The sequence below is a fragment of the Vipera berus genome (assembly GCF_964194415.1).
Source record: "Vipera berus genome assembly, chromosome: 3".
In the NCBI taxonomy this organism is placed as follows: Eukaryota; Metazoa; Chordata; class Lepidosauria; order Squamata; family Viperidae; genus Vipera; species Vipera berus.
Genome location: NC_138204.1, coordinates 49494684 through 49521520, shown reverse-complemented (window position 1 = coordinate 49521520; position 26837 = coordinate 49494684). Strand labels below are relative to the sequence as shown.

At 38.3% G+C, this 26837-nt stretch overlaps 2 protein-coding genes across 4 annotated transcripts in view; both read left to right on the top strand.

Moving 5' to 3' along the window:
• Positions 1-218: 218 nt before the first annotated feature.
• Positions 219-8862, top strand: SNRPC (small nuclear ribonucleoprotein polypeptide C). The gene is made up of 6 exons (XM_081324522.1): positions 219-593; positions 1679-1721; positions 2105-2213; positions 3435-3524; positions 3777-3881; positions 8513-8862. The coding sequence occupies exons 1-6, from the start codon at positions 586-588 to the stop codon at positions 8635-8637; spliced, it is 480 nt and encodes a 159-aa protein (XP_081180648.1). The 5' UTR covers positions 219-585; the 3' UTR covers positions 8638-8862.
• A 4817-nt stretch (positions 8863-13679) lies between these two features.
• The window catches only part of BLTP3A (bridge-like lipid transfer protein family member 3A), a 58647-nt gene continuing 45489 nt past the window's right edge, over positions 13680-26837 (top strand). For all 3 annotated transcript variants that reach the window (XR_014026015.1, XM_081324510.1, XM_081324509.1), the window contains exon 1: positions 13680-13892. Coding sequence is in view for 2 of the 3 variants with exons in the window: in XM_081324510.1 (XP_081180636.1) it covers positions 13849-13892 (44 nt within the window). In the remaining variant the exon portion in view is untranslated. The remainder of the gene's footprint in view (positions 13893-26837) is intronic.

The following is a 26837-nucleotide window of genomic DNA, read 5'->3' as shown; positions in this document are numbered from 1 at the left end:
CAGGATATTGCACCAATCTATCATAAGCAAAAACTTTTAAACAATAGTGGTTGGCAAAAAAGAAAAGAGCAAGAGCTGTTGGTTCAATAATTAGGAAAATATTTACATGACCAAGTGACAGGGTCAAAATTGATTTGATCTCTGAACAGCCGATCTGATACAACTTCTCAATATCAAAAACCCCTAGTTCTTTCCTCGATAATCCCTCCCCGCCTCATTCCTTTATACTTAAGTGTGAACTATAACCAGCTGTGCTCCAAAATGATTTGAGCTATAAATTCTCACACGATCCCCAATTACTGACTGGGAACGAAGAAAATTGAACTTCCAAACATTTAGGAAAGGAGGAATGAAAAAGGAGTACGAAGCAGAAACCTCAGCAATCTATCAAACGTCACATATATCATTTAGGTACAACGATTGTTATAATCGCTGTTTTTGCCACAGAGGAAACTCTTGTACAAGCCAACAGAGTCTTACCGATACCGGAAGTGCGGTTTATGTATGTTAAGCCAAGTCGCACAACAAAAACGTCATTTCCTATAAGCGTTTGCGGGAATCGGAACCGCATCGCCTGGAGTCAACATGCCGAAGTGAGTGAACTGGGTAGATTAGGGATGAAAATGCAGGACGGGTGGTCGGGAAAATGTGTATTCTGAAAAAGGAGCGAGAAGAAGATTCTGTAATACGAGCAGTGTCTCTTATTGCTTGGCGAAAATTCATTTCTATTTGAACATCGCTTTAGTTTTTCCTCCAGTATTTGCACTTGAAGTTTCTCCCTGCCTCTCTCTCGCTTTTTGGACACACATTTCCAGGGAAAATAAATTTCCTTGACTGCCAAGTGCGTTAGGTACTAACAGCTGCCTCTTTCCATTTTGGCTATTTGATGAAGTCAATTGTGTATGATTGATGTTTCCAGAATCAGGAGTTGGGTCTAAGATTGCTAGATCCTGGCTGTTAAAACTGCTGATCCTATCTGATACATTTTATTGTGTGGTCATTTATACAGGTAGTTCTCAACTTACAGCAATTCATTTAATGACCTTTCAAAGTTACAATGGCACTTATGACAGTGTAAAGTGACTTATGACAGTTTTTCACAGTTATGACATTTGCGGCATCCCCATGTGATCAAAATTCAGATGCTTGGTAACTGGTTCATATTTATGACTGATGCTGTGTTCTCTGGTCATGTGATCCCCCTTTTGCTACCTTCTGACAAGCAAAATCAATGGGGAAGTCAGATTTGCTTAACAACAAGGTTACTAACTCATCAGCTGCAGTAACTTACTTAACAATTGAAAGGAAAAAGGTCATAAAAAGGCAAAACTCAAGAAATGCCTCACTTAACAACAAAAATTTGGCTCAATTGTCAGAAGTCGAGGACTATCTGTACAAACGTGAGGCATATTTTTTTTCTCCTAATTTTATCACTAGGACAGTGAAACTTACAGAGTGTTGTTGGAACTGCTTTATACATATAGATATAGCTATGCTAACACATTTGAAGTAAATACAACTGAACATTTAAGATTTTTGAAGAAAATTTGCTTTTACTATAAAAGCAAAGAAATAAATTAGTTGGCTTACTAAAATATATTAAAGATTTCTTAACACGTGTTAAAGAAGCTAGTAGCAATTATTTTTACTTCCTATGAATATTTGTTTTGCCTTTCAGGTTTTATTGTGATTACTGTGACACTTATCTCACCCATGACTCTGTAAGTAGAAATTTTCATTGTGTTATGATCAGAAATTTAAAATATTTTTCCATTTAATTATTAGTTCTGATTATGTTTCTTAGTTAAGAATTGGAGTTTAAAACTGATTATTTAATATTTCTGTAGGCAAGTGTAAAGAAGTGCAAAGAAGTGATGAAAAGGAATGTGTTTAGATACTCCTGCACCCATTTAATTATGTGTTTAATTGCAGTTATAATGAAAGCAATGAGAGAGAAATGAACTAGTGTAACATAAATGCAAATTTTAAAGGCTATGAGAATTTATTGGGAAGCAATTTTTGTGACCAGAAATATGCATTGGAGATAAATCTTGAGTTTGTATAATGAGTACCAGGAAAGTAATAGGATGTTCTTTTCTTCCAGCCGTCTGTGAGGAAAACCCATTGCAGTGGCAGGAAACATAAGGAAAATGTGAAAGATTACTATCAAAAATGGATGGAAGAACAAGCACAGAGCCTGATAGATAAAACAAGTACGTTTTATTCAAGTATTGTTTTGTATTTATCAGCCCCAAAATTCTGCCACGAAGTACAGACACTGTTTTGTTCTATTCTCATAAAATGTTGAAATGAAATTATGTAAAGCTGTTTAGGATTGTGTTTGACAGCAGAATAACCATCCATAAACTGGTGGACAATGCATGGCAGACATAAATTTGGTCTATAAAGAATAGGACCAAATGAAGTGCTGGGGAGAACTGGAAAAAGAAATCTAAGCTTCAAAAATAGGCTGGATCTAGCTGAGGACTGCTGAGAAATAAATGTATTTATTTAACCTTTATTAGCCACCCAACTCCAATGGACTGTCATTGCATTCCCATGGTAAAAGGATTCTTGCCACCTCCTGCATTAGATCCTCTCCTTACTGGTCACATAATCCAGAACATTCAGGGCTTGGAAAGGATTTCAGCCGCCATGTTCTACATGCTTTCTTTACCTTGTGATTAGAGTCTCCAGAAAATCCATGTCTTCCTCAGCATCCTGTATTAGAAACAGGGATTCTAAAAGCTTATAGGCCGTGCTATGTAGAAATAACTGCTCTATTTTAGTGGAAAAATACTGAATGCATATTCTAAATTCCTAAAAGCAAACCCTTGATATAGTCAGTATTTCATAAGAAATATTCAATATTCTTTGTACTGAACTGATACGATTATTTGGTTTTGTTTTTTTTAAAATATTTAGAAAATTATTCTCTTTAATTTAAAATTTTCTGAACACAGTATATTGATTTGGTTTTCAAAAGCAACTATTTTATTCACTCACTGCTTTCAGTTTCTTCATGAATATTTTTAATGGAAGTTGATTCTAATGTGTTCACTGCAACTTGCCAGTAAATATATTTAGGATTTCAGATTTAGCTGGGAATAATTCTCATAGAATTTGTATCAACATGCAAATTGTGGAAAAAGTCGAAGAATGGAAAAAGTGTTTGTGCGTGATGTGATAATCTCTTATTTTTTTTTAGTTTGAAAATATCCCTTAAAATGGATGAAATTGATAGAATTTGCTTTTGCAATTAAATATTTTCACTTGTCTGGAAATAAATTCAGACAATTATATACCTTAATAGGGTGGATTATTTGAAATTTTACAGAATTGCACTATATATGTTGTACTATAATTGGAAAAATATTTTTCCAGAAGTCTGTTAATTCATATTTATATCTTCTCCCTTTTCCCCATAAATACAGCGGCAGCATTTCAGCAAGGCAAAATCCCACCTACCCCATTCTCTGCTCCACCTCCTGGGGGAGCAATGATACCGCCACCACCTAATATCCGTATGTATAAATGTTGTTACTCTATTTCTGATAAATCTATTATATGAAAATCTTAAGAGAGTATACTATGCTATTTTATGTAATATTAGTTATTCATTTTTAAAAAAAATATTGCTACTGTTCCTAATAAGTTATGATCCAATAGACGCTTGCTATTTGTACACAACTAAAATGTTTTCTACAATTTCTGAGACACTGAATTGATGTACATACAAGACTGATTGACATATGTGTTTTTTTGCTGTACTTTAGCTGGTCCTCCACGGCCTGGTATGATGCCAGCACCCCATATGGGCGGGCCACCAATGATGCCAATGATGGGACCACCTCCTCCAGGAATGATGCCAGTTGGACCTGGTAGGTCATGGGTTGAATAAATGCTTACTTCTTTCCAGTCTTAAGACAAAGGACCAGTTGCTGTACATTGCAGCCTTTTTCTGGAACAGAAAATCTGCATATTAAAATATGACTAGTGACATCTATCAAGGATCAAGATTTGGACTGTGCCATAGCAAGGAAAAATCTTTAGAAGTGGAATATTGTGAGTTGCCACAAGAAATTTCCATGAAAAAAGCGGAGGACTGTGCCAGTACCATTGCAGAAGGATGACCTAGAAAGTTTAGGAATAAAGATTAGCTCTTATCATTACTGCACAGGGAAACTCCCAATATTTCTTTTCTAGAATAGTTATTTTCAGACCTATTTACTTTGGAGTTACTTTGCTAGCTTCTCTCACTGATCAAATTGTGATATAATTTATGTAGGTTTACAGAAGGAAGGAAATATAGTCCCTTCCTTCCTTCCTTCCTTCCTTCCTTCCTTCCTTCCTTCCTTCCTTCCTTCCTTCCTTCCTTCCTTCCTTCCTTCCTTCCTTCCTTCCTTCTCCCTAACCTTGCTTTGCTGTATTTCAATGATTGGGTGTGACTCTAAAAAGGACAAGACACATTTTTGTAATATATTTTTTTATTCTGAAGAGTTTGGAATTTTTCTTCTTGTTCTTTCATATTCTTGTTTAGGTTATTGACAGGCCTTCCAAGAAAATATGCAATAAAAGTTTTAGAAGAATTTGCTTTATTTCAGAACAGTTAGGGTAGATTACTAATATCAAAATAGAGAATATAGAAAAACCACTTGAGGCAGTTGTAGTGGAGTAACTGGGTACTGTGTGCATGTAATTTTTGTTAAGAATTTTGTTTATAAAAGTACAATGTAAAGTAAACTTAAAGAGAATAAAATAGAAAAGTAAAAAGTACAAAAAAAGAGATGAAAGTAAGAAGATAATAAAGAAAAAGAAAAGAAATATGTAAAGAAGCAACTTGTGCCCTTTATCACAACAAGTAAACAAATTAGAGTAGGTTCTCCCTGTAAGGTTACAGATTTTATCTTTCCATCCTGTATCTTTTTCTTCCTATAAACAAATCCATAAAACATCATTTTTTCAGTCTTTGTGTCAGGAAAGTTCATAAGGGGTTGCTAGAACAAGATAACTTGTTTTAATTCCCCCCCCAAATAAATCATATTTGTATTCCTTTCTTTCTAATAGTTTTAATCTTTAGTTCATTCAGATATGGTGTACTATGGATTTGATTTCTCTATTTCTTTGTCCCATAGATCAGAATTCTTCAAGGCTTTAACAAACCTCTTGTAAATCCAATAGGAAAAATGATCCTGGCCACTGTTAGTTTGTAGTTTATATTTCCCTTTTAAATTTTAAAATCTCAGCTAGTAGATCCAATGAAACATCCTCTTCTAACTTATTTTCTTGGTCTGTCAGTTATAAATCTGTTTTTGCTACCCTTTCAATGCCAGATAACATTTTTTCTGTCATTGCTCCAATAACATCTTTTGAGCATAGTCTATCCATAGAAACAGACATCGCTATTGACATTGTTGATATTGTGGCTACTATTTCCTGATACCATTTTTCAAAAATCTTCAGTATTTTTGTTATAATGCTTTATATCATAGGATTGTAATTTTTTCTTCTAGTGTCCAGTTTTTGAAATTGTCTATCATTACATTTTGTAAAAATCAAAACAGAATCTTATTTCCCATGAAAAGTTATTTATTCTTTATACTGTAATTAATTCCAATATCTTTTGTAATAGTTTCAATACTCCAATTTTATCTGGACCCTTAGTCCATTTATAATGTCAAAATAATTAGGTTTTTGCTGTTTATTTCAGATTCTTTAAATTCTTAGGCTTATGATGAAAATTTTCTTTCATTCAAGATTAAAGGCAGACTTACCCAGCATTTTCCAACTTGTTCCGAAGGTCTATAATAATTTAAAAGTAGTTAATGAACAATTTCTGAAAGTGATTAGAAACGTGAGCTTTGTGGTTAGTGCCATTTAAAAGTCTGTCATGGTTGTGAGCAAGATAGGACTGATCCCATCATCTCCAAACCTGTAGAAAACCACTGTCCTGTGGTCTTGCGTTGAGCAGCCATCTGAAGCACATGTGGATGATCTTTTATCCTCCTCTCATCCAGAGAAATTCTAAAGAACCAGTTTACACACTGATTCCTGGGTCTTTGCCACAGTCATCAGCTATATTTTCACAGAGCCATTTTCAGTTTGCCATGCCTCCCCTCGAAGAGAGTAGTGGAGTACTTGCTCTATCTTTGACTTTAAGGATCATAATACTTTAATAATTGCAGTGCACTAGTCAAGCCATAATTTGGGCATTACAATTGTAGTCAGATATATGTACTCCATTACCTCTCCTTTTGCTTTTGCTTTTTTAAATAAGTAAGTTAGAGTTCATCGTGAACTCTAAAACTCTGAAATCTCTTGGTGGAATTTGGTGAAGCCTTAACGATAATTAATAAAATACAAAGTGTCTTATTTTTAATGTTGAAAAAAGAAAATTAGCAATTTGAAATTATAAGGTTTTCTGCCACAACACGACTGATGGTACTTTTATAGCAGATTTTAAGCAGAACAATTGCTTTGCATTATATTGCGGGGGGGGGGTGAAGCAGAAAAATTTACAGTAGTTTGTCCAAACTTCCCAAAGTCTCTTCTTCCCTCTTTCACTTTATTCTTTTCCAGAGCTACTATTTGCTATCAGTTCAGTTACTTACCTATTAACTCGCTCCTTTTCCCCCTCCCTTTTCAGGGAGAGTGATAAGGGAATTGAAAGATTAAATTTCTGAGCTTAAAATCTTTCTCAATGCTTCCACAGCCTTCTTTATGTTTATATTGAAATATGTACCTCCCTGTGGGCCTTCGGCCTATCTTTTCCGGGTCTCAGGCTTCCCAGGAATCTCCTTGTAGTCATCTCCCTCTGCCATATAGAAAGCTAGGATGACCTTGATGAACAAAGGGAAGTCCCGCTATCAGGCAAACAATCAGATAAGCGTGGTTTGAGACCATATCAAGAAAAAAGATTTGCGAAACCTTTAGAGAGTCCCCCCCTGCCCCCAATTCATCTGAAGATAAAAGACGAAGGAGGAGCACGTTCAGACTTGCAAGACTCTCTTACTGGGTTTGGGGTGAGGCACATCTTTTGTTTTAGTTCTTTGCTTCTCCCGGGGGGAGCTTCCAGCTGATGTCTTCACCCTTCTCCTCCCTCTGAAGCTAGAACATGGCAGCTGCTCACTGCAACAGCGCAGCACACTCACAGCATTGTCTCTCTCCAGACACCAATTTCCTGTACAATTACCCCAAAAGAACTTCCTGCCCCGGTAACATTGGAATGATATAGGCTCAGATGTGGCAATGTCCTCTCAAACTAGCAGCATTTTCCCCAAGTAACCAAGGAGATGAACTTCCCTCTTGGGCTTTAGAACACCAACAGTTGTATATTAGATTTAGCCAGTGAGAATTCTGCCTCCGTCTGACCCACAACAGTCCTGGCTAGCAGCCAGGGCAGCTTTTCTGCTTTCATGGCAACACAGCTGCTTCTCCCCATTTATTTTTTTCTGCTAAATCACACCAGTGCAGCAGCACCCAACCTGGCCATAAAAGCCATATGCCACATTTACGAATACATATAGTAGTACTGTAGAGCTATCCTTTTTCTATCTCTCATTCCATTGCCGATACAGAAGGGAGGAGAAAAATTCAGGCATCTGTGATAACTTGCTTTACTGTAGCCTTGTAGCCTATTGTATTGTAGCCCCCTACAGTATATGGTGGTTGCACGGGTGTGGCAAACTGCAATTCTGGGAGTTGAGAGCATTATCAGGATTATGGAAGACATCCAATCTAGAGCCTGCTTTTTGTAAAGAATATTAAAAGGTAAAGGTTCCCCTGCACATGCATGCTAGTCGTTTCCGACTCTAGGAGCCGGTGCTCATCTCCGTTTCAAATCCGAAGAGCCAGCGCTTGTCCGAGGACGTCTCTGTGGTCATGACTAGACGCCAAAGGCGCACAGAACGCTGTTACCTTCCCACTGTAGTGGTCCCTGTTTTTCTACTTGCATTTTTACGTGCTTTCGAACTGCTAGGTGGGCAGAAGCTGGGATGAGTAACAGGCGGTCACTCTGCTACGCAGCACTCGGGATTCGACCCGCCAAACTGCCGACCTTCTGATCGACAAGCTCAGCGTCCTAACCCACTGAGCCACCGCGTCCCTCTGTAAAGAATATTACCATGAGTTAAATAAATGTGTAATATATTTTGGGCCCATATATCTTCTCGGTCAAAAAGACTTGCATTCGTAGAACATTGCTTTCTTACTGCCTTCTTCCCTGTGAAGTTCTTTATATTTGCACTGAAAAAAATCTCTTAAATGCCTTAAGAATAGTGCAAAATACAATACAAGCGGCCACAGACCGAGGGGAATAGCATTCTTCCTTATGCAAGAATATGAAACAATGTGTTGCTTCTGCAAAGATTTATAAGATCTCGGAAACGACTCACAAAATTTTCTTGAAATTTGTTTTTGTGTTGGAAAATTTAAAGAAAACATAGAAAATGACATATTGGTCTATAAATTAGTGGTACGTTCCTTTATGTTGTTATTTTCTTCACTTTTATAGCTCCAGGAATGAGGCCGCCTATGGGAGGACATATGCCAATGATGCCAGGACCACCAATGATGAGACCTCCATCCAGGCCCATGATGGTACCAGCCAGACCAGGAATGGCTCGCCCAGACAGATAAAGTGGAATTGGACATTTTGCTCCCTTTTTTAAGATGTATGCCTTTCTGATAAGCTGTGGAAGTTGCATTGCCCAAATTGTCAACAATTTTTTAAATTTGCAATCTAAAATTGGGGGAAGAAGAAAAAGCCTGGGAGAAAAAACCATAAATATTGGACAAAGGCTTTGTAGCATTTCCCAAATAATTTTTCATGTTTGTTGTCAAATAAAATATTGATAATTGGTTTCTCATGTGTTGTGGGCTGAAACTATGATGATTCCATTAAAATAGTAATAATTTATGGTTGTATGTTTCTTCTCAAAAGTGACATTGCTCATTGTGGTGGTCCCTTCCACCACCTTTCAAATCTACACGTGAATTCGATTATTAACAATTCCGAACTTGCTCTCATCCTTAGCGTGCTTTTATCACTCTAAACTGATGAGGTCTAGGGCATTCTCTTCACCCTAGACCGAACCATTCTGATGACTGTTCTACAACAATCTGTTTTGAAAGCTTCCTTCCATGCAATGTTTGGAATACTTCTGTGATACTATCCCTAGTTGTGGGTGGGATAGAAAAAAATGGAGACTAAATTAAACTTTCTAATCTTTAGTCATCATGCCAGAGAATAGTTTGCACAATTTGAGATGCAAGTGATTTTGCATCTTGTTGCATCTTGATAGTTGTTACACTAGGTCAGGGGTAGGCAACCTCGGCTCTTTTATGACTCATGGACTTCAACTCCCAGCATTCAGTAGTTGGCTCAGAAATTCTGGGAGTTGAAGTCCATGAGTCATAAAAGAGCCGAGGTTGCCTACCCCTGCACTAGGTGGAATGACAGTTGATAATCAGTATTCTATATGGGTTCTTGGTAGTAAATATTTCGGTAACTTATGCTTTCCTTTTCCAGTTTCACAGAAAATTTTTGTACTTCGAGATAAAAATATACACTGATGCACTGTTAAAATTAAACAACTTGAAAACATACAGAGTGTGCTTTAAATTGTATATCAGTGGAGTATATCATTGTATTGTATATCAGCATGAGCAACCACATAAATATAATTTAGAGGAAGCCCTTCATAAACTTTCTCCTTTGGGACTTTGGAGCAGTGGGGAGTGATGGGATTGTCGTTGCTAAGCAAGATGGTCATGTGTTGATGTGCTTTACAACCACATTGCTTATTGACAGAAATTTTGGTCTCAATTACTATCATTTGTTGTTGTTAGCTGCGAAGTCATGTCCGACCCATCGCGACCCTATGGACAACATTCCTCCAGCCCTTCCTGTCCTCTACCATCTTCTGGAGTCCATTTAAGCTCACACCTACTGCTTCAGTGACTCCATCCAGCCACCTCATGTCGTCCCCTTCTTCTATTGCCCTCAATCTTTCCCAGCATTAGGCTCTTCTCCAGTGAGTCCTTCCTTCTCACTAGGTGGCCAAAGTATTTGAGTTTTAGCTTCAGGATCTGGCCTTCTAAAGAGCAGTCAGGGTTGATCTCCTCTAGGACTGACCGGTTTGATCGCCTTGCAGTCCAAGGGACTGGCAGGAGTCTTCTCCAGCACCATATTCTTATTTTACAAGAACAAATGTATTTGAAACTTGAAATGTATAAATTAATGGAAATGTGAAATTGGTGATGGGGAGGCATGATAAACTGAAGATAGTTAATATACAATGAATAATGAGAGATTGGCAATACAGATCTCTGATAATTGATTATGTAAATCCTGTCAAATATGTAATAGGTATGCTAGAACATAAAATTATTCTTCTGAAAAAAACTTTACAATGAATAAGAAACTATTGTAAAACCAGAATTGGAAGGAACATGGTGGTGGAGAATAGGAAAGGGAATAACAAGGATGCATACCCATTTAATACAGTGAATATTTTATAAGAATAGCAGAATTGAAAAAGATAATAGCTGGAATTAAAACAGGAGTCAACATTCTAATAATCTGAAATATAGAGATAAACCAGTCTTGTTAGGTAATAATAATTATTAAAAGGTTGGTTATTAATATAAAAATAGAATGTGAAAAATATGAAATGTTGAAATTAAAACCAAAAAATTAATAACCAGTATTAACAGAATAACAGGGTTGGAAGGGACCTTAGAGATTTTCTAGTCCAACTCCCTGCTCAGGCAGACAAATGGTTGTCCAACCTCTTCTTAAAAAATTCCAGTGTTGGAGCAGTCACATCTTCTGGAGACAAGTTGTTCTACTGATTAATTCCTCTAACAGTCAGGAAATTTCTCCTTAGTTCTAGATTGTTTCTCTCCTTGATTAGTTTCTATCCATTGCTTCTTGTCCTGCCTTCAGATCCTTTGGAGTAATTATAACCACATGAATTGATTCATGGATGGATGGATGGATGAAGTGCAAAGAAGGTTTTGTTTTGTTTAGTTCAAGATTAAAGAAAGAACCTATGGTGTGCAAGAGAAATAAAAAGGGCATTAATCCTGGGAAGGAAGGCAAAGCCAAATTTACACAAAATTATGGCATATATAAAGATATATCTATGAAAGTAATATATTTATATATTTCATGTAATTATTAAAGACCAGAATAAAGCTGGACACTAGACAAAGAGCAAGACAATAGCTGTCTTCTAAATATTAATCCAGGAGGGGTTAATAAGAAACAAAAACCAATAAACTGCATTGAATACCCTAAAGCAGTGATGGCGATCCTTTTAGAGACCAAGTGCCCAAACTGCAACCCCAAACCCACTTATGTATCATTGGGTGCCAGGTGGCTGCTGGGTGGGCATGGCCCATTGGGTGGGCATGGCTGCAGTGGTAACGGCAGATTGGGTGGGACTAAAAAATTCAATCAATCAATTCCAACTTTACGAGACTTTTTTTTTTCCGCGCGAGAAGTTGAAATTGATTGAGTGATTGAACCTTTTTTTTGCACACAGCAGTGGAGGCCTAAAGTGAAAAGATTTTAAGAAACCCAGCTGAAGGCGTAGGACTGGGGTGACAGCGCGGGTGCCCACAGAGAGTGCTCTGTGTGCCATCTGTGGCACGTGTGCCATAGGTTCACCACCACAGCCCTAAAGAATAACTGCTCTTTTGAAGTAAAGATGAGCACAACAAACTCACATACTTGAACACGTGGTGCAAGTGGGTAATGGATTTTTAAGAAGGACAATTCTAGTTGACAAGATTTGAGGAAGTACCAGTAATATCTGGCTTAGGAGACTTCCATAAGGCTCTCCCACTGCTTAATAACTCTCACAGGGAATTCCTCTGAGGTTTGGAGTTCTCTCTATAAAGCTTCCACTCATTTCTTTTCTTATCCTTAAATGCTCTGGAGACTAAATCCATATTCTCCAGTCGGATATCCCTTCATGTATTGGAGGAATGTTATCATGTCTCCCTATAGCCTTCTCTTCCATAAGCTGAACATGCCAAGTTCCTTTAACTATTGTTTGTAGGATTTAGCCTCCAAGTCTTTTATTGTAGTCATTGCTCTTCTCTCCACTCTTTTCAGTCCCTTAGTGTCCTTTTTGTATTGTGGCAATCAGAACTGGACACAGTATTCCAGGTACTGTACAGTTGGACCAGTGCAGCATATATCTCTGTTGCTATAGTCCCAAACTGTATTTTGGCAATTGCAGCACAATTATGCTTAATCTGTGGTTTACCAAAACTTCCAGTTCCTTCTTCTAAGTATTACTGCGAAGCCTGACGTGTACCTGTGTATCTGTTTTTTTCCTGCCAAAGAACAGAACATTACTTTTCTCAACACTGAACATTTGGTTGGATAGGTCCCAATATTCATGACTGTAAAGTCCTTCTTCAATTATCAGGTTCTTTTCTGGGGTGTTATTTTTTATTTTATTTTATTTTAATTCCATTTATATCCCGCCCTTCTCCGAAGACTCAGGGCGGCTTACAAGCTTAGCAGTAGCCTTCATTCTATGTATATGCCTGCTTATTAGGGCTTTCACACAAACCCCAAGCGGCATTATTACAAAGTCAGCTTATTGCCCCCAACAATCTGGGTCCTCATTTTACCTACCTCAGAAGGATGGAAGGCTGAGTCAACCTTGAGCCTGGTGGGATGCGAACCTGCACTAATTGCAGGCAGCTGGTGTTACTTAAGGAGGCATTAGCTCACTGTTCCACCAAGGCTAGCAATCAGCCCTAGCTTTATGGACATTCACAAAGTTTATGAACACCCCTTCTATTCCCTCATCTAACTTATGAAGATGTTGAGGAGCGTTAGGCCCAAGCAGAACCCCGACACACTCACTGCATGCTCCCCTCCATGTGGACATAGACCCATTAAAGACAGGGGTCTTCAAACTTGGCCCTTTTATGACTTGTGGACTTCAACTCCCAGAATTCCTCAGCCAGCTTTGCTGGCTGAGGAACTCTGGGAGTTGAAGTCCACAAGTCATAAAAGGGCCAAGTTTGAAGACCCCTGCATTAAGGACAACACGTGGGATATAGTTGTCAACAAATCTATCTAGCAGTGGGATCATCCATCCTACATTTTTCCAGCTTACCTAGAAGGAGACTGAATATGTCACATAAATAGGATTTGCTTGTCTGTGGTTCTGCCAATGTGACTTGTCAACTCTTGTTTTAACGGTTAGAAACTTAGGCGAACTCAGACGACGACTTACTCAGCTTTCCATAACGAGATAAATCATGGCTTGGCATTTGTATGAATGAACACACACCAAATCTCCTTTAAAATGTAGGACGCAGTTCTTTCTTTCGAGCTGTTCAAAATTCCCGGAGCTGAAGAGCTACCGTATTTCTTAAAAAGCAGCCCGATGAGAACAAGCGACTGCTCATCCATACGAATCAGGAAGAGCCCCGGGAACTTTTGCGCCTGAGCCGCTACGCTGGCAACCAAAGAAACAGAGAGGTTGCTGAGGCTGCTACTAGCCCTGTGAGCCAATAGAGGGCGCTGCCACACCGCCCGGTTCATCCCGTCTCTCTCTCTCTCTTTCTCTCTCTCTCTCTCTCTCTCTCTCTCTCTCTCCAGAGGGCGGGGGCCCGAGTAGCTTTGCCGGGCTTCGCCGCGGTGGTGGCCGGGATTCTGGCGGAGTCTACTGGAGGGGGCGGTGGGGAGGAGGGGGACGGAGGATGGCTGGAGCTGCCGGCGTCCGCGGCGGGAGCTGCAAGAACCGCGGTCATCTACGAAGGGAATGACGGGGCACTCGGGGCGATAGAGAACCCGCCTTCTGTCTCTGGCCCAGCATGGCTGGTCTCATCAAGAAGCAGATTCTGAAGCACCTGTCCAGGTAAAGATGGCCCGGGGAGGGGGGGGTTCCCCCTCTAGGGTGATGCTCGAGGGGCGCCGAGGGCAGAAGCCAGGCGGGCGCCGGGCTGGAAGGTCGGGCCGGCTGCGCAGCGGAGGGAGAGCCGGCCCCCGTTGGAAGCGGCTCTGCGGCAACTGAAGTCGTAAAAGCGGAGGACAGGTTCGCGAAGCCCCCTTCCCCGTGACCCTCCGAAGGGATTTCCTTAGTCACTCCCCCCCCCCAACACACCCCTTTCCGGCGCTTGTTTATTTTTCTCTGGTTTGATATTTGATCACCTTCTCTGCGATCAGTTTGTCCCTTCTCCTTTGACGTCTCTTCTGCCCTTTTCCCTATCCAGCTGTTTGGATATTATTATTATTATTATTATTATTATTATTATTATTATTATTATTATTATTATTATTATTATTAATATTAATAATAATAAAGTTGGAAGGGACCTTGGAGGTCATCTAGTCCAACCCCCCACTCAGGCAGGAAACCTTATTATACCATTTCAGGCAAATGGCTGTCCAGTCTCTTCTTAAAAACCTCCAGTGGTGGAGCATTCACCACCTCTGGAGGCAGGTTGTTCCACTGGTTAATTGTTCTAATTGTCAGGAAGTTTCTCCTTAGTTCTAGGTTGCTTCTCTCCTTGACTAGTTTCCATCCGTTGCTTCTTGTCCTGCTTTCAGGTGCTTTGGAGAATAGCTTGACTCCCTCTTCTTTGTGGCAGCCCCTGAGATATTGGAACACTGCTATGTCACCCCTCACCCTTCTCTTCATTAAACTAAAAGGTAAAGGTAAAGGTTCCCCCGCACATGCGTGCTAGTCGTTTCCGACTCTAGGGGCCGGTGCTCATCTCCGTTTCAAAGCCGAAGAGCCAGCGCTTGTCCGAGGACGTCTCCGTGGTCATGTGGCCGGCATGACTAGACGCCAAAGGCGCACGGAACGCTGTTACCTTCCCACCGTAGTGGTCCCTATTTTTCTACTTGCATTTTGACGTGCTTTCGAACTGCTAGGTTGGCAGAAGCTGGGGCGAGTAACAATTAAACTACAATTAAACTACACATACCCAATTCCAGCAACCATTCCCTATATGTTTTAGCCTCCAGCCCCCTAATCATCTTTGTTGCTCTTCTCTGTACCCTTTCTAGAGTCTCGACATCTTTTTTACATCGTGGTGACCAAAACTGGATTGACTCCTTTAGTTATCCGTCTTGAGCGATATTTTCTCACTGTATTATATTGTACATGAATGAAGGTGGATTAAAATATTCCTTTGTGTGCCTCTTGTGTGATATTTACACACAGCCGATGAAGGTTGAGTATCTTCTGATTTCTTTCACTCCCAGGGAAGAGTCTGAGATGTTGCTGATTTTTGTTTTGTAAAGACTGTATCTTCCTGGGTAGTTTCTTTAATCTTCTCACAACTAGAGTACTAGACTCTTCAAGGATTTCAAGTGAATGTTTCCTTTATGAAATACAGGAAACATTACAATATTTTTTTTTAAAAAACCCCATCAGTTTAATCTACTTTATAAGGAGGATAAAACTGGAAAAATGCTCCGTGCAATCCAAAAGCCATGGGGAAAGTTTATATATATATAAAAAAACAAGAATAAGGAATCCCTTTGTATCTTTTGAGGAAAAAACCTGTAACCTCTTATTGAACATAGACACACACTCCGGGAATCTGTGTTCAGATTTATCTGGCTTCAGGTAGATTTGCCAGCCCCATTAGTTAACCTAGAATTTGTGTAACATTTGCTTTTATTTTCACTTGCTAATGTTACTGATATGAAAACTCTTGGGTTAAATATGGATTGAAAGGAATGATGCAAATTACTCATTGAATCTGAGAAGCTTTAAAAGTCCCCAGATGGTTTTGCTTATGATACTGAATAGGAAAGCAAAACCAGAGACAGAGAAGGAAAATAGATTAACTTCCTCAAATCCTCAATAGCTTGATGCCCAGTCAGCATATTATGGAAAATAAATAGCTTTACCACAGAGTCATTCTGTTTCCCCCTATTTTCTTTTCTTGCATATGGCAATAAAGAATGAGATTCTGATGCAGGAAAGTATAGTTGCCTTTGCTTACAGTGGCTTAGTTCTCCTCACTGACTTTGAAAACAAAATAGCAACAATTGAGAATGTGCACAGAAAGGCAGACTTTACTGATTTGCATCATTTTCCTCCTTTTTAATTTATATGTTCCTTACATTTTTCTTCAGAGACATCTATCCTTATTGATTATTTGATTAGATTTGATCTGAATGATTTTTAGTAGTTTACAACTAAACATCCAGCTATAGTAAGGTAGATTAAGTGGAAAGAAAATGACTGAATGATTTTCATGGATGTATGGTGTTTTAAACCTGTGTCTCTCTAATAGTAGTCTAACATTAATCATACTCATTATAATTATGCTGGCTTGCATAATGACTGTAATTCTGTAAAAGGTGATTATCCTTAAGTACCAAAGCACTTTAATATTAAATACAGTAATGCACAGATTCTATGAAGAGAGAACCTTGCTTGCATAAATAGTTACTAAAGATGTAAAATGTCAGTAAATTTCAATGCTGCCTTTAAATCCTTAACAGAACACTAAAGATAAAAAGTAAAAGAGCCAAGAAAGAATTATAGGAAAGACCAACAATATTCTTTATAATAAATACATTTATTATCAGGATACTAGCTGGCAAAATAGCTGATTTTCAGAATAATAGTGTAGGTCAAGTGTTATGTAAATACTGTATAATGTTCTTTTAATGGAAGGGCCTGGTTTCCTCAAGGAAAAGAAGAATTTAATAGTATGGAAACATTACAGGAAGTCCTCAACTTATAACCACAATTGAGCTCAAAATTTTGGTTGCTAAGCAAGGTGGCTGTTAAGTCAGTTTTGTCTCATTTTACGCTCTTTATTGCCATAGTTGTTAAGTGAATCATTGCAGTTGTTAGGTGAATCTGGCTTCCTCATTGACTTTGCTTGTCAGAAGTTTGCAGAACGTGATCACATGACCCTGGGACTCTTCAACTGACATAAGTACATGCCAGTTGCCAAGCGTCTGAATTCTGATTGCATGCCCATGGGGATAATACATCAGTCGTAAGTGTGAAAAACAATCATTAGTCATTTTTTTCAGTGCTGTTGTAACTTTGGTCAGTAAAGGAATGGTTGTAAGTTGAGGTCTAATTGTATTGATACATTTGTTATTGGACAGTTTGTTTCTGGATGAGCCATTGGCAAATATTAGTAAACAATATCTTTTGGGGTAAGGGAGTAGGTTGAAAGTAGAAGGACTATACAAGAATATTAGTGAAAAAAAATTCTGCCCACGCTATTCAGTGATTCACAATTTGCTTGTAATGTTTCTGTTCCATAAACTGTATAAAAACAAAGGGGGCGTAATTCTATTAATTTAAATGCTCTTGTTTCTCCAACTGCTCTTGTTTTGGTGGAGAGTTAAGGAAAATCAGTCATATTAAAATAATAGACTTGCAAAATGCATAAGACTTTGGAGAGACAAAGGAAAGAGAATTGTTTTGAGTTGTAATGCAATCTGTACAGTTTCCTTAACATTTTTGTGACTGCAGTGTAATAGGTTATGCCCTTAAATCTACTTGGGATAATGGAATAATGAAAACAATAAGAGAGTGGATTAGCTGATTACAGATGAGAAGTGGGGAGAGGGGAGAGGAGAGAAGAGAAGAGAAGACTTCATTTGGTCAAGTGTGATTAGACCCACAAGGAATTGGTCTCCTGTGCAGAAGCTGTTGGTGTACATGCAAAGTAACAGAATCATCATCGTTAATCATCATCATCCCAAAAAGAGGGGTTAGTAAAGAATATAAGAGGGATAATAATACTACATGGTTAAATATACATAGACATGAGACAGTACTGTGAGAATTAGGTGTTCAGTAGTGTGATGGCATGAGGGAGAAAACTCTCCCTGTGTCTAGTACAGGGGTGTAGGCAACCTCGGCTCTTTTATGACTCATGGACTTCAACTCCCAGAATTCCTGAGCCAGCATAGCATAGCTGGCTCAGGAATTCTGGGAGTTGAAGTCCATGAATCATAAACGAGCCGAGGTTGCCTACCCCTGGTCTAGTAGTTTTGGCATAGTTGTTATTACATAGTTACATAGTTATTACATATTTGCTCTCAGTAGAAATGTTATCTAAATGAGTTTTACTAATAATATACTGTAATGCATCAGGAAATAAAAACAACTTAATTTAAGATTTTTTAATGAAGGTTTAAGGGACGTGGTGGCTCAGTGGGTTAGGTCGGATGCTGAGCTTGTCGATCAGAAGGTCAGCAGTTTGGCGGGTCGAATCCCGAGTGCCGCCTAATAGAGTGAGCGCCTGTTACTCGTCCCAGCTTCTGCCAACCTAGCAATTCGAAAGCACGTAAAAATGCAAGTAGAAAAATAGAGACCACTACGGTGGGAAGGTAACAGCGTTCCGTGTGCCTTTGGCGTCTAGTCATGCCGGCCACATGACCACGGAGACGTCCTCGGACAAGCGCTGGCTCTTCGGCTTTGAAACGGAGATGAGCACCAGCCCCTAGAGTCGGAAACGACTAGCACGCATGTGCGGGAGAACCTTTACCTTTACCTTTTAATTAAGTTTTATAGAAGAAAGTTAAGACAATATTTAAGAGAGGTAATCCTTTTCACTCTCTTCCACTTCCTTTTAACCATGACTTGCTCTACAATGCTTTCTAAAGAGCCAGAAAGTCTAATGACTAAAAAAAATCAAGATAGATAGTAGACAATAATCTTCTAGGTAAAATGAAGAACATAATTTTAAGAGGAGAGATCAGTTTCATGAAGGCAAACTGATCAGCTAGGGACTGTAATTACAGGTATTCTTTGGCACAGAACCATTGTAGATCCTTGCCTGTTACAGTCATATGTTGTGAGGATTTTATGACCTTTTTTCTTCCAGCAGTTAAGTGAATGCATTGGTCGAAAGCAAATGGCACAGTCATTAAGCAAACGTTTGGTTCGCTATAAGCAGGATTTTGCTGAAAACTGGAAATGCTGTTTCTTGGCAAAACTATTGTTAAAACACTTGACTATGGAACACTGCAAATGCCATAAATGCAGTGGTTCCCACGGTACTAGGCTGCGGCATGCCAGCAACTGTTCTGCACAAACAAGGAAAGGCCTATCCACACGATACAGGCAACATACAAAACCATGTCCCCTCCGGTCCCTGGTGCCCAAAAGGTAGGGGACCTTTGCATAAATGCACAATATCATATTTAGTAACTTGGAGCTCAACATGATACTGATTTCTGAATTTTTATTTTACTTCTTTACTTCTTCCAGCATCTATATCTTGAACAAAATTATACATGATGTGGAAAAAGTGAGCAGAAGAGAAATCTTTCTCTTTGAGATGCTAGCTCCAGGTTGTCTAATAGATTAAAACAATTGAAAGTAACTCGTGAAAGCATCAAGGGCATTAAGAATTAAGAAAAGAGTATTACTTAAAAACTACCAGTGTGTGGTTCTTACTTAATGACCATGGCACTGAACAAATGTTATTTAATGACAAGATCTTAAGCAAGGACTACCCATATGTACTCATATGAAATTCCAGTCCCAGTTAGTGTTGTTGAGAACTCCCTGTTGTGATAAATATATAGGTGAGAGCAGAAAGAGGTTTGGGTAGTAAGAAACTTGTTTTGTTTCCAAACCTTTGGTAGAAATTGACAGTGCTGGCACAAATCACATACTACAATAGCAAACTTTTTTTTTCCATTAGAAGCAAATTGTTAGATAAAAATAGTAAATTGAATGATCCTATATTTGCATAAAGCAAGGAATACCTGTATGGTCATGTTGAATAATAATATATAATATTGCCACATGTATCATGTAATAATTGTAAATATTAATAGTTCATGTATGTTTACATGCTCACTTTTAATATGTGAAGTGGCCATTACTATTATGTGATTTTGGGGGCACGGGGAAAAGAATACTCTATTATGGATAATAATAAGTAAGCACTGACTGTAGAAATTGCAACATTTTTAGGAGCCAGCATCTAATCTTTAGTATACAATCTATATTCTTAGGCACCACTATTGAGTGTTAAGGAATTTGCTGTGCAGAGGTCTCCTTGTGCTACCAAAGAGTTGCACAGACAAGGAAGGGTACTGAGAGCAGTAAGAGTCACACACACGAGTACACTGAGTTGTAAAAGCAAAAAGTAGTTTACTTTTAAGGTGGTCTAAGAACGAAAATGCACAGTCAAAAATAAACAGTCCAAGTCATTCACAATGGCAACAGTCCAAGGAGTAATCCAAACTACAAAGTCTTCTTACCGGTCCAGAGGTCAATATACAGTTCAGGTTTACAACAGTAGTAAACCAACAGCAGAGCAAAAACAGTAATAGTAGAGATCAGTGAATTCAGAGAGAGAAAGAAGCTAGGTTCCTAGCTTCCTCTTATAGCCTTGAGAACACTTACACACCCATTGGCTAATTAACATCTTAAAGACATAGCATTATGGTTAATATATTTTCAACCCAACATTGTAGGCTAACACCATATGCCTAACATTGAGTGATCAAGATTTTTCTAGCTTCAGTATTGTCACACTGATTCCCCCCCCCCTTGCTTGCTTTAAAGTTGAGTTAAGCCCAGTCTTTACTTATATGGACAAATGCTTATGACATCTGTCTATCCCCAGTTATCTTGATTCTTTCAAGATATGCCAGTGTTCTTTTTGATTTTTTTCCATCTGCCTTTATCAGTAGATATCAAGCTTGCTAGTTTTCAAGACCATTATTGGTTTGCATGATGTACCCAGGTTTCAGGGTTACTTCATGTTGATTATTACCTTAAGGAAGCAGATAGTCTTCAGGTTGGATTGATTGGTTCTTCATGCCATTCATAAAATCATTCCCCAGCATCTATCTACTTTTTCTTGCTCTTTCTCAATGTCCACTTTCACAATCATATATTGCCACTGGAAAAACATTGCCTTAATTGTTCTAATCTTTATTATAGTAGAAATATCTTTTTCTTTGATGATCTTGTGTAAGTTTGTCATTATCTTTCCTGGAATGATTATTTCTCCACTATGTTCTCCCTCTTTTGTTTTTGAGAATACAGACAATTGTTTTATTTCTTTAGACAAACACTGAGTTCATAAAGCATATTGGTTGATACTTCATCCATCCTTTTAATATTTACCAAGATTTTACACATTTCATTTTTATTTTCTTAATAAACATTTCTAGGTTGTCTTTGCTTTTATCTGGTATCATCAATATATGTACAAAACTGTTACTGTTTCAGACTCTTATTTTGATTTCAGTTGTCCTATCATCCAGTTTTTCCATTTTTATAGTATCATTTTTATGATTACAATGAATACAGATTAAACACAGGCATGTATCCTTATTTCATCCCCCTTTTTAGTCTAAAACATTCTGTTTCTCCAAACTCAGTTTATATTCTTCAGAAGAATAATCAAGGATTCTGGCACAACTTTCACAGTCAAAGATCTTCCCTATAGTCAGTAAACAAATATAGAACTTCTACCTACGTTCTCTTGGTCTCCTCATTACTTATGTTGCATGTATATGACCTCTGCCTTTTCTGAAATCTGCCTATTCCAGGGGTAGGCAACCTCGGCTCTTTTATGACTCATGGACTTCAACTCCCAGAATTCCTGAGTCAGCTCAGGAATTCTGGGAGTTGAAGTCCATGAGTCATAAAAGAGCCGAGGTTGCCTGCCCCTGGCCTATTCAATTGGCATGTGGAGTTTCATTTTTCAGTACCTCGCTGCTGTCTGCCAACAACTATCTCTTCTCTCAGAGCTACCTGAGTTACCAAAAAGGTCAAGATGGCAGGCAGAAGGTTTGGCTTTGATAGTAGAGTCATACCTGCCATTTTAACATTTTTATCCCTCTGCTGATTTCCCTGTCCTCTACATTTTTGCTCACTGTGAAGCCAAAGAAACAACTTATGAAACTTCAAACTGTCTCTAATACTTTACCAAATTGATGTTTGTAGTAATTTGAAGTTGTTTGTGAGTAACCTTTAGCAGTTTGAGACACGGCTTTGATTTTGGCCTGTTGTGGAACGTGCTGTTAAAAATTCTGGGTACAAGATGTAGAGGTAATTTCTAATGTGTGTGTAAATGTAGATATCACTTTTATTTTTGTGAATTTTACTTATGGGTCTGCCCAAAAATCTCTCATTGTTATTCTCCTGAAAAGCACATCTTGAATCGATCCTTACTTGTATAGTAGTTAGAAGCTTTTGTTTACATGAGAATTCATATCTTAAAGAAATATTTTTAAGTTCTCAGAAGGTGAAATGGGTTATCTGAAAATGAAATGTTTGTTCTGCTGCTGTGAAATGGAATGGACAATTAATTACTAATTAGAGGTAATGAATTTTTTAAAATTTTCTCTATATTGTAGTTTTCAATCTAATTCATACAAGCAATGGGTGGACATCTTTTTTAACCAGTAATCATCGATTCTTGTAAAACAAAATATTTTTATGCATGTATATATGCTATTACAGTATCTAGTAGCCATTCCTCCTTAGCACTTTCAGAAACAGTACTTTACCAGATCTTAATTTACTTTGAATAGAGAGATCTCAGGTGTAATATATACCACAGGTCTCCAACCTTTCCGGGCTCAAGGACCAAAGGGAAGGAGAGCAGCTTCAAAATTGGTGTGCGTGCACGTGCGTGCATAGGGCCATGCACACTGGCATGGCACTAGCAGCCCCGTTCATGCATGTGGCTAACAGCCGTGCACCCCCACAGCAGCTAGCGGCCCATTCGTTCATGCGCAAACAGGCCGTGAAAACTGCCTGGGCTAGTGGCGCATGCGCAAATGGGCTGCAGACACACACTCTGAGCTAGCATTCCTGTTTGCGCAAATAGGGCCGCAGGAGCTAGCGCGAGTGTGTGGGGAAAATGCACGTCCACGCGTGCGCGCACCAGCCAGCTGTTTCCATGGCACGCTGGCCAAGAGCCCACGGCCCGGTCTCAGGCCGCGACCCAGAGGTTGGGGACCCCTGATATATATTGTTTGATAAGATTTGGATCTTATTTACAAATTTACACATAGCTGCTGGTTAGTAGAGCATTTCTTTTAGTTCATGGGTCCCCAACCCCCATCCATGGACCGGCATCCAGCTTGCATGAGTGCAGGCAGCTCATGAAACCATCCCCCTCCAGTCTGCGGGAAAAACGCTTTGCATGGAACCAGTTCGCAGGGCCCAAAACCTTGAGGGCCGCTGTTTTAGTTCCAAGTTCACTGAACTGTATCAGATCCCCAGAGAGGAATCTCAGCATTATCTTAAGATTCCTTTAGATTTCTAGAGCAAATAACAATTTCCCTGCCTCTCAGTCTCTTTCAAACTCCAAGGCTCACTCTTTCAACTCCAAACCCAATTCTTTTGTTCTTTTCTTGGCTAGATTTAGATTACATCATCCTTATCTAGATTGGTAGATGCTAACCAGAAAATCATTTGAATCAGTATATACGCTTTTCAAGAAAGGATTTAACTATCTTGAGCAATTAGCTAGCAGCCTTTGTTTTGTTTAAGGATTATACCTCTTGAAATGTCAAAACAACATTATTATTTAAGTGCTACTAATATGGAATAAAATGAAGATTTATACTTGAGGTATCTTTCAGATAAGATAAAAGAACAATGTTCTTTTGCTTCTCATTTCTAGTTTTTCCTCTTTTGAATTAGCTGGGGAATTTGCATTACCACATTAAGCTATAGATTGCAGTTGCCTAAAATAACTGTAGTGAGTGAAAGTAACCACTGAGGTGACAGAATACTCTCAGTTCAAAATAAGTTATGGTGACCTTTTGTGGGATGTAATTTCTTCATTCTGTAACCCTCAAAGAGGTTGTACATTTGAAAGTAAGCCCTGATGCCCAAAAGGCAGGATAAAAATTTAATAACAATAACATTTTAAAAAAAGACAGTTTCCTACAATTAAGGAACCAACCTCAGAGACAAAGAAGAATCAAAACTGAACATTTGTTTTACTTCCTCAGCAAGAATGGCAGATGTTTAAAGTTATGGCATATTCTGGTGAGAGATAAAAGTGGATGGCATTTGGAAAGGCACAACCAGATCTCTGCTGCGCTAATCTTTTTAGATGCTGAAAAGGCTTTTGATCAATTGAACTGGCAATTTTTGTTGAAAGTTTTAGACAAAATGGATTTTGGGGAAAAATTTTTACAACCGATTAGGGCATTATACCAAAAACAAACTGCCCGAATTATAGTTAACAATAGTTTGACAACAGTATGTAATATTGAGAAGGGCACAAGGCAAGGCTGTCCGCTATCGCCCTTGTTATTTATATTAACATTAGAGATATTATTGGTTAAGATTCGGAATTCGGAAAAAATTAAGGGGATACAAGTTGGAGATCAGGATTACAGATTGAGAGCATTTGCAGATGATCTGGTTGTTACAGTGACCCAGCCAGAGAACTCTGTTGTGGACCTGATGGAGATAATAACACAATATGGGAAGGTTTCTGGATTTAAAGTAAATATACAGAAAACTAAAATTTTGGCTAGAAATATGACAGTTTCGCAGAAGGCTCTCCTAGAAGGATTAACTGGATTTGAGATTGTTAAAAGGGTTAAATATTTGGGGGTGATTTTGTCGCCCTCTAATACAAAGCTATATAAAAATAATTATGAAAAGTTATGGGGGAAAATTCAAAAAGAACTGGAGAGTTGGGAAAAATTGCAATTGTCTTTGTTGGGACGGATTGCAGCAGTGAAAATGAATGTCCTGCCCAAATTTTTATTCTTATTTCAAATGATACCGATTCTTAAGAAAGACTCTAACTTGGAGGAATGGCAGCGTGGTATCAATAAATTTGTGTGGGCAGGGAAAAAGCCACGAGTTAAACTTAAGATTATGCAGGATACTCGTGAGAGAGGTGGCCTTAAAATGCCTAATTTTAAATTATATTATGAAGCTGCTGCACTAGTAGGAATAAGTGATTGGATTAATTTGACACAATCGAGGTTATTAAATCTTGAGGGCCATGATCTGTTGTTTGGCTGGCATGCATATTTGTTGTATGATAAGAAGGTAGATACTGTGTTTAGGATGCATATTTTAAGACAGGCATTGCTGAGAGTTTGGAAGAAGTATAGACATAAGTTAAGCAGCAAGATACCATTGTGGGCAATCCCAAAACACGCAATAGAAAATATACATGCTGGTTTCAAACATGATGAGACTACTTACAAGGAAATTTTAAGTTTGGAAAGGAATATTTGGTGCTTGAAATCATATAGTTTCTTGCGAGAAGAGAAGGTTGTTCAGACTTGGTTTCAATATATTCAGTTACAGGCCAGGTGGAAAGAAGACCAAAAAAATGGATTTGCAACGACTGATGAAAATTTGATAAAGCAAATTAGAAATCAAGGACCAGCACATATTAAACGGATATATCTTGCATTGATAGAGATCGATTCAGAAACAGAGCTTGTTAAGGATTGTATGATAAAATGGGCCCAAAACATTCAGGAAGTTATTACAATGGACACGTGGGAAAAGATCTGGGTGAGGAATGTAAAATTCACTCAAGCTCAAAGTTTAAGAGAGAACTTTTACAAAATGTTTTATAGATGGCATCTAGATCCTAAAAAGCTTGCAAGTATGTATCCGAATTATCAGCCTAAATGTTGGAGGTGTGGTGATGAAGAGGCAACATATTTTCACATATGGTGGACATGTAAAAAGGTCAAGGCTTTTTGGATAAAAGTCTGGTGGAATATGCAGAAGATTTTTAAACGGAGGATAAAGTTTTGTCCGCAATTTTTTTTGTTGGGAATAATTGTTGACGCTACAGTTGTGGACTCTAAGTTGATGTTGAATTTAGTTACGGCAGCAAGACTTTTGATAGGTCAATATTGGAAGAAAGAGGAACTGCCGACTATACAAGAGTGGATTTTAAAGGTTTCCGACTTGGCAGAGATGGCGAAGATTTCGGCCTATTTGAAAGATTACTCGCAAGAACATTATATTATGGAATGGAGAAAATGGATTGAGTTTATCCAGAATAAGTATAGGGTCAAGAAGTTTTATCTAGCATTTGAATAAGTCTTCTTTCGTTTTCTTTTTTCTTTTTTTATTTTGTCTTCTATATATATTTAATAATGCTAAGTTTTGTTTGATCCTATATAAGTTAGAGAGTGAGGGATTTTAGAATTTATAGTTGTTAGTATATGGTTGTTTATGACTGCTTTTTTATATATATATACCTTGTATTTAGCTCTGGGAAGTCCGGGGGGGGGGAGGGGGGTTAGGGGGAGGTGGGGGGGGAGGAGGGAGGGGGGGAGGGGGGGAAGGGGGGAGGTAGGGAGGGGAGGAGGGAGGGGGAAGGGGGTTTTTTAAAGGAAAACTGTATTTTTAAAACTTTTCAATTAAAAAAAAAAAAAAAAAGTGGATGGCATTTCAGATGTTTCCAGATCTACAAGATTGTTTTTCTGTCTGATGGAGATTGTTTCTATTCTTTAAAACTTAAGAATCTGGACTTGGCCTAGATGTCATGGATATTCTCTGTAGTTGTAATATATAATACATAGATCTATACATCAGTTTCTTTCATCTACTTTAGTGTTCCCAAGATGGCAATGAATGGTGCCCATGGAAATACTTCGGATTCTTGAATTATAGGAAGTATTTTCATAATGGGAGATTCCTGGCAAGGAATGAGAAACATTTTACTTTTGAGGAGGGATATATGTAATGGTGTTATAGTTTTACATTTTTATGCAACCTTCACAATCTGAGAATTTATGTGAAGTCAGTGATGTAAAATTCTTAAATAAAGAAATCATATTCAAGATAATTTTGTTATTATGAATCTGCTTCTACTACTATGTGTATTTCATT

Excerpts from the sequence above, each read along its gene's own strand:
- SNRPC (XM_081324522.1), top strand. Across the intron at positions 2,214-3,434 it reads GAGCCTGATAGATAAAACAA|CGGCAGCATTTCAGCAAGGC; the intron begins GTACGTTTTATT and ends CCATAAATACAG. Across the intron at positions 3,525-3,776 it reads ACCGCCACCACCTAATATCC|CTGGTCCTCCACGGCCTGGT; the intron begins GTATGTATAAAT and ends GCTGTACTTTAG.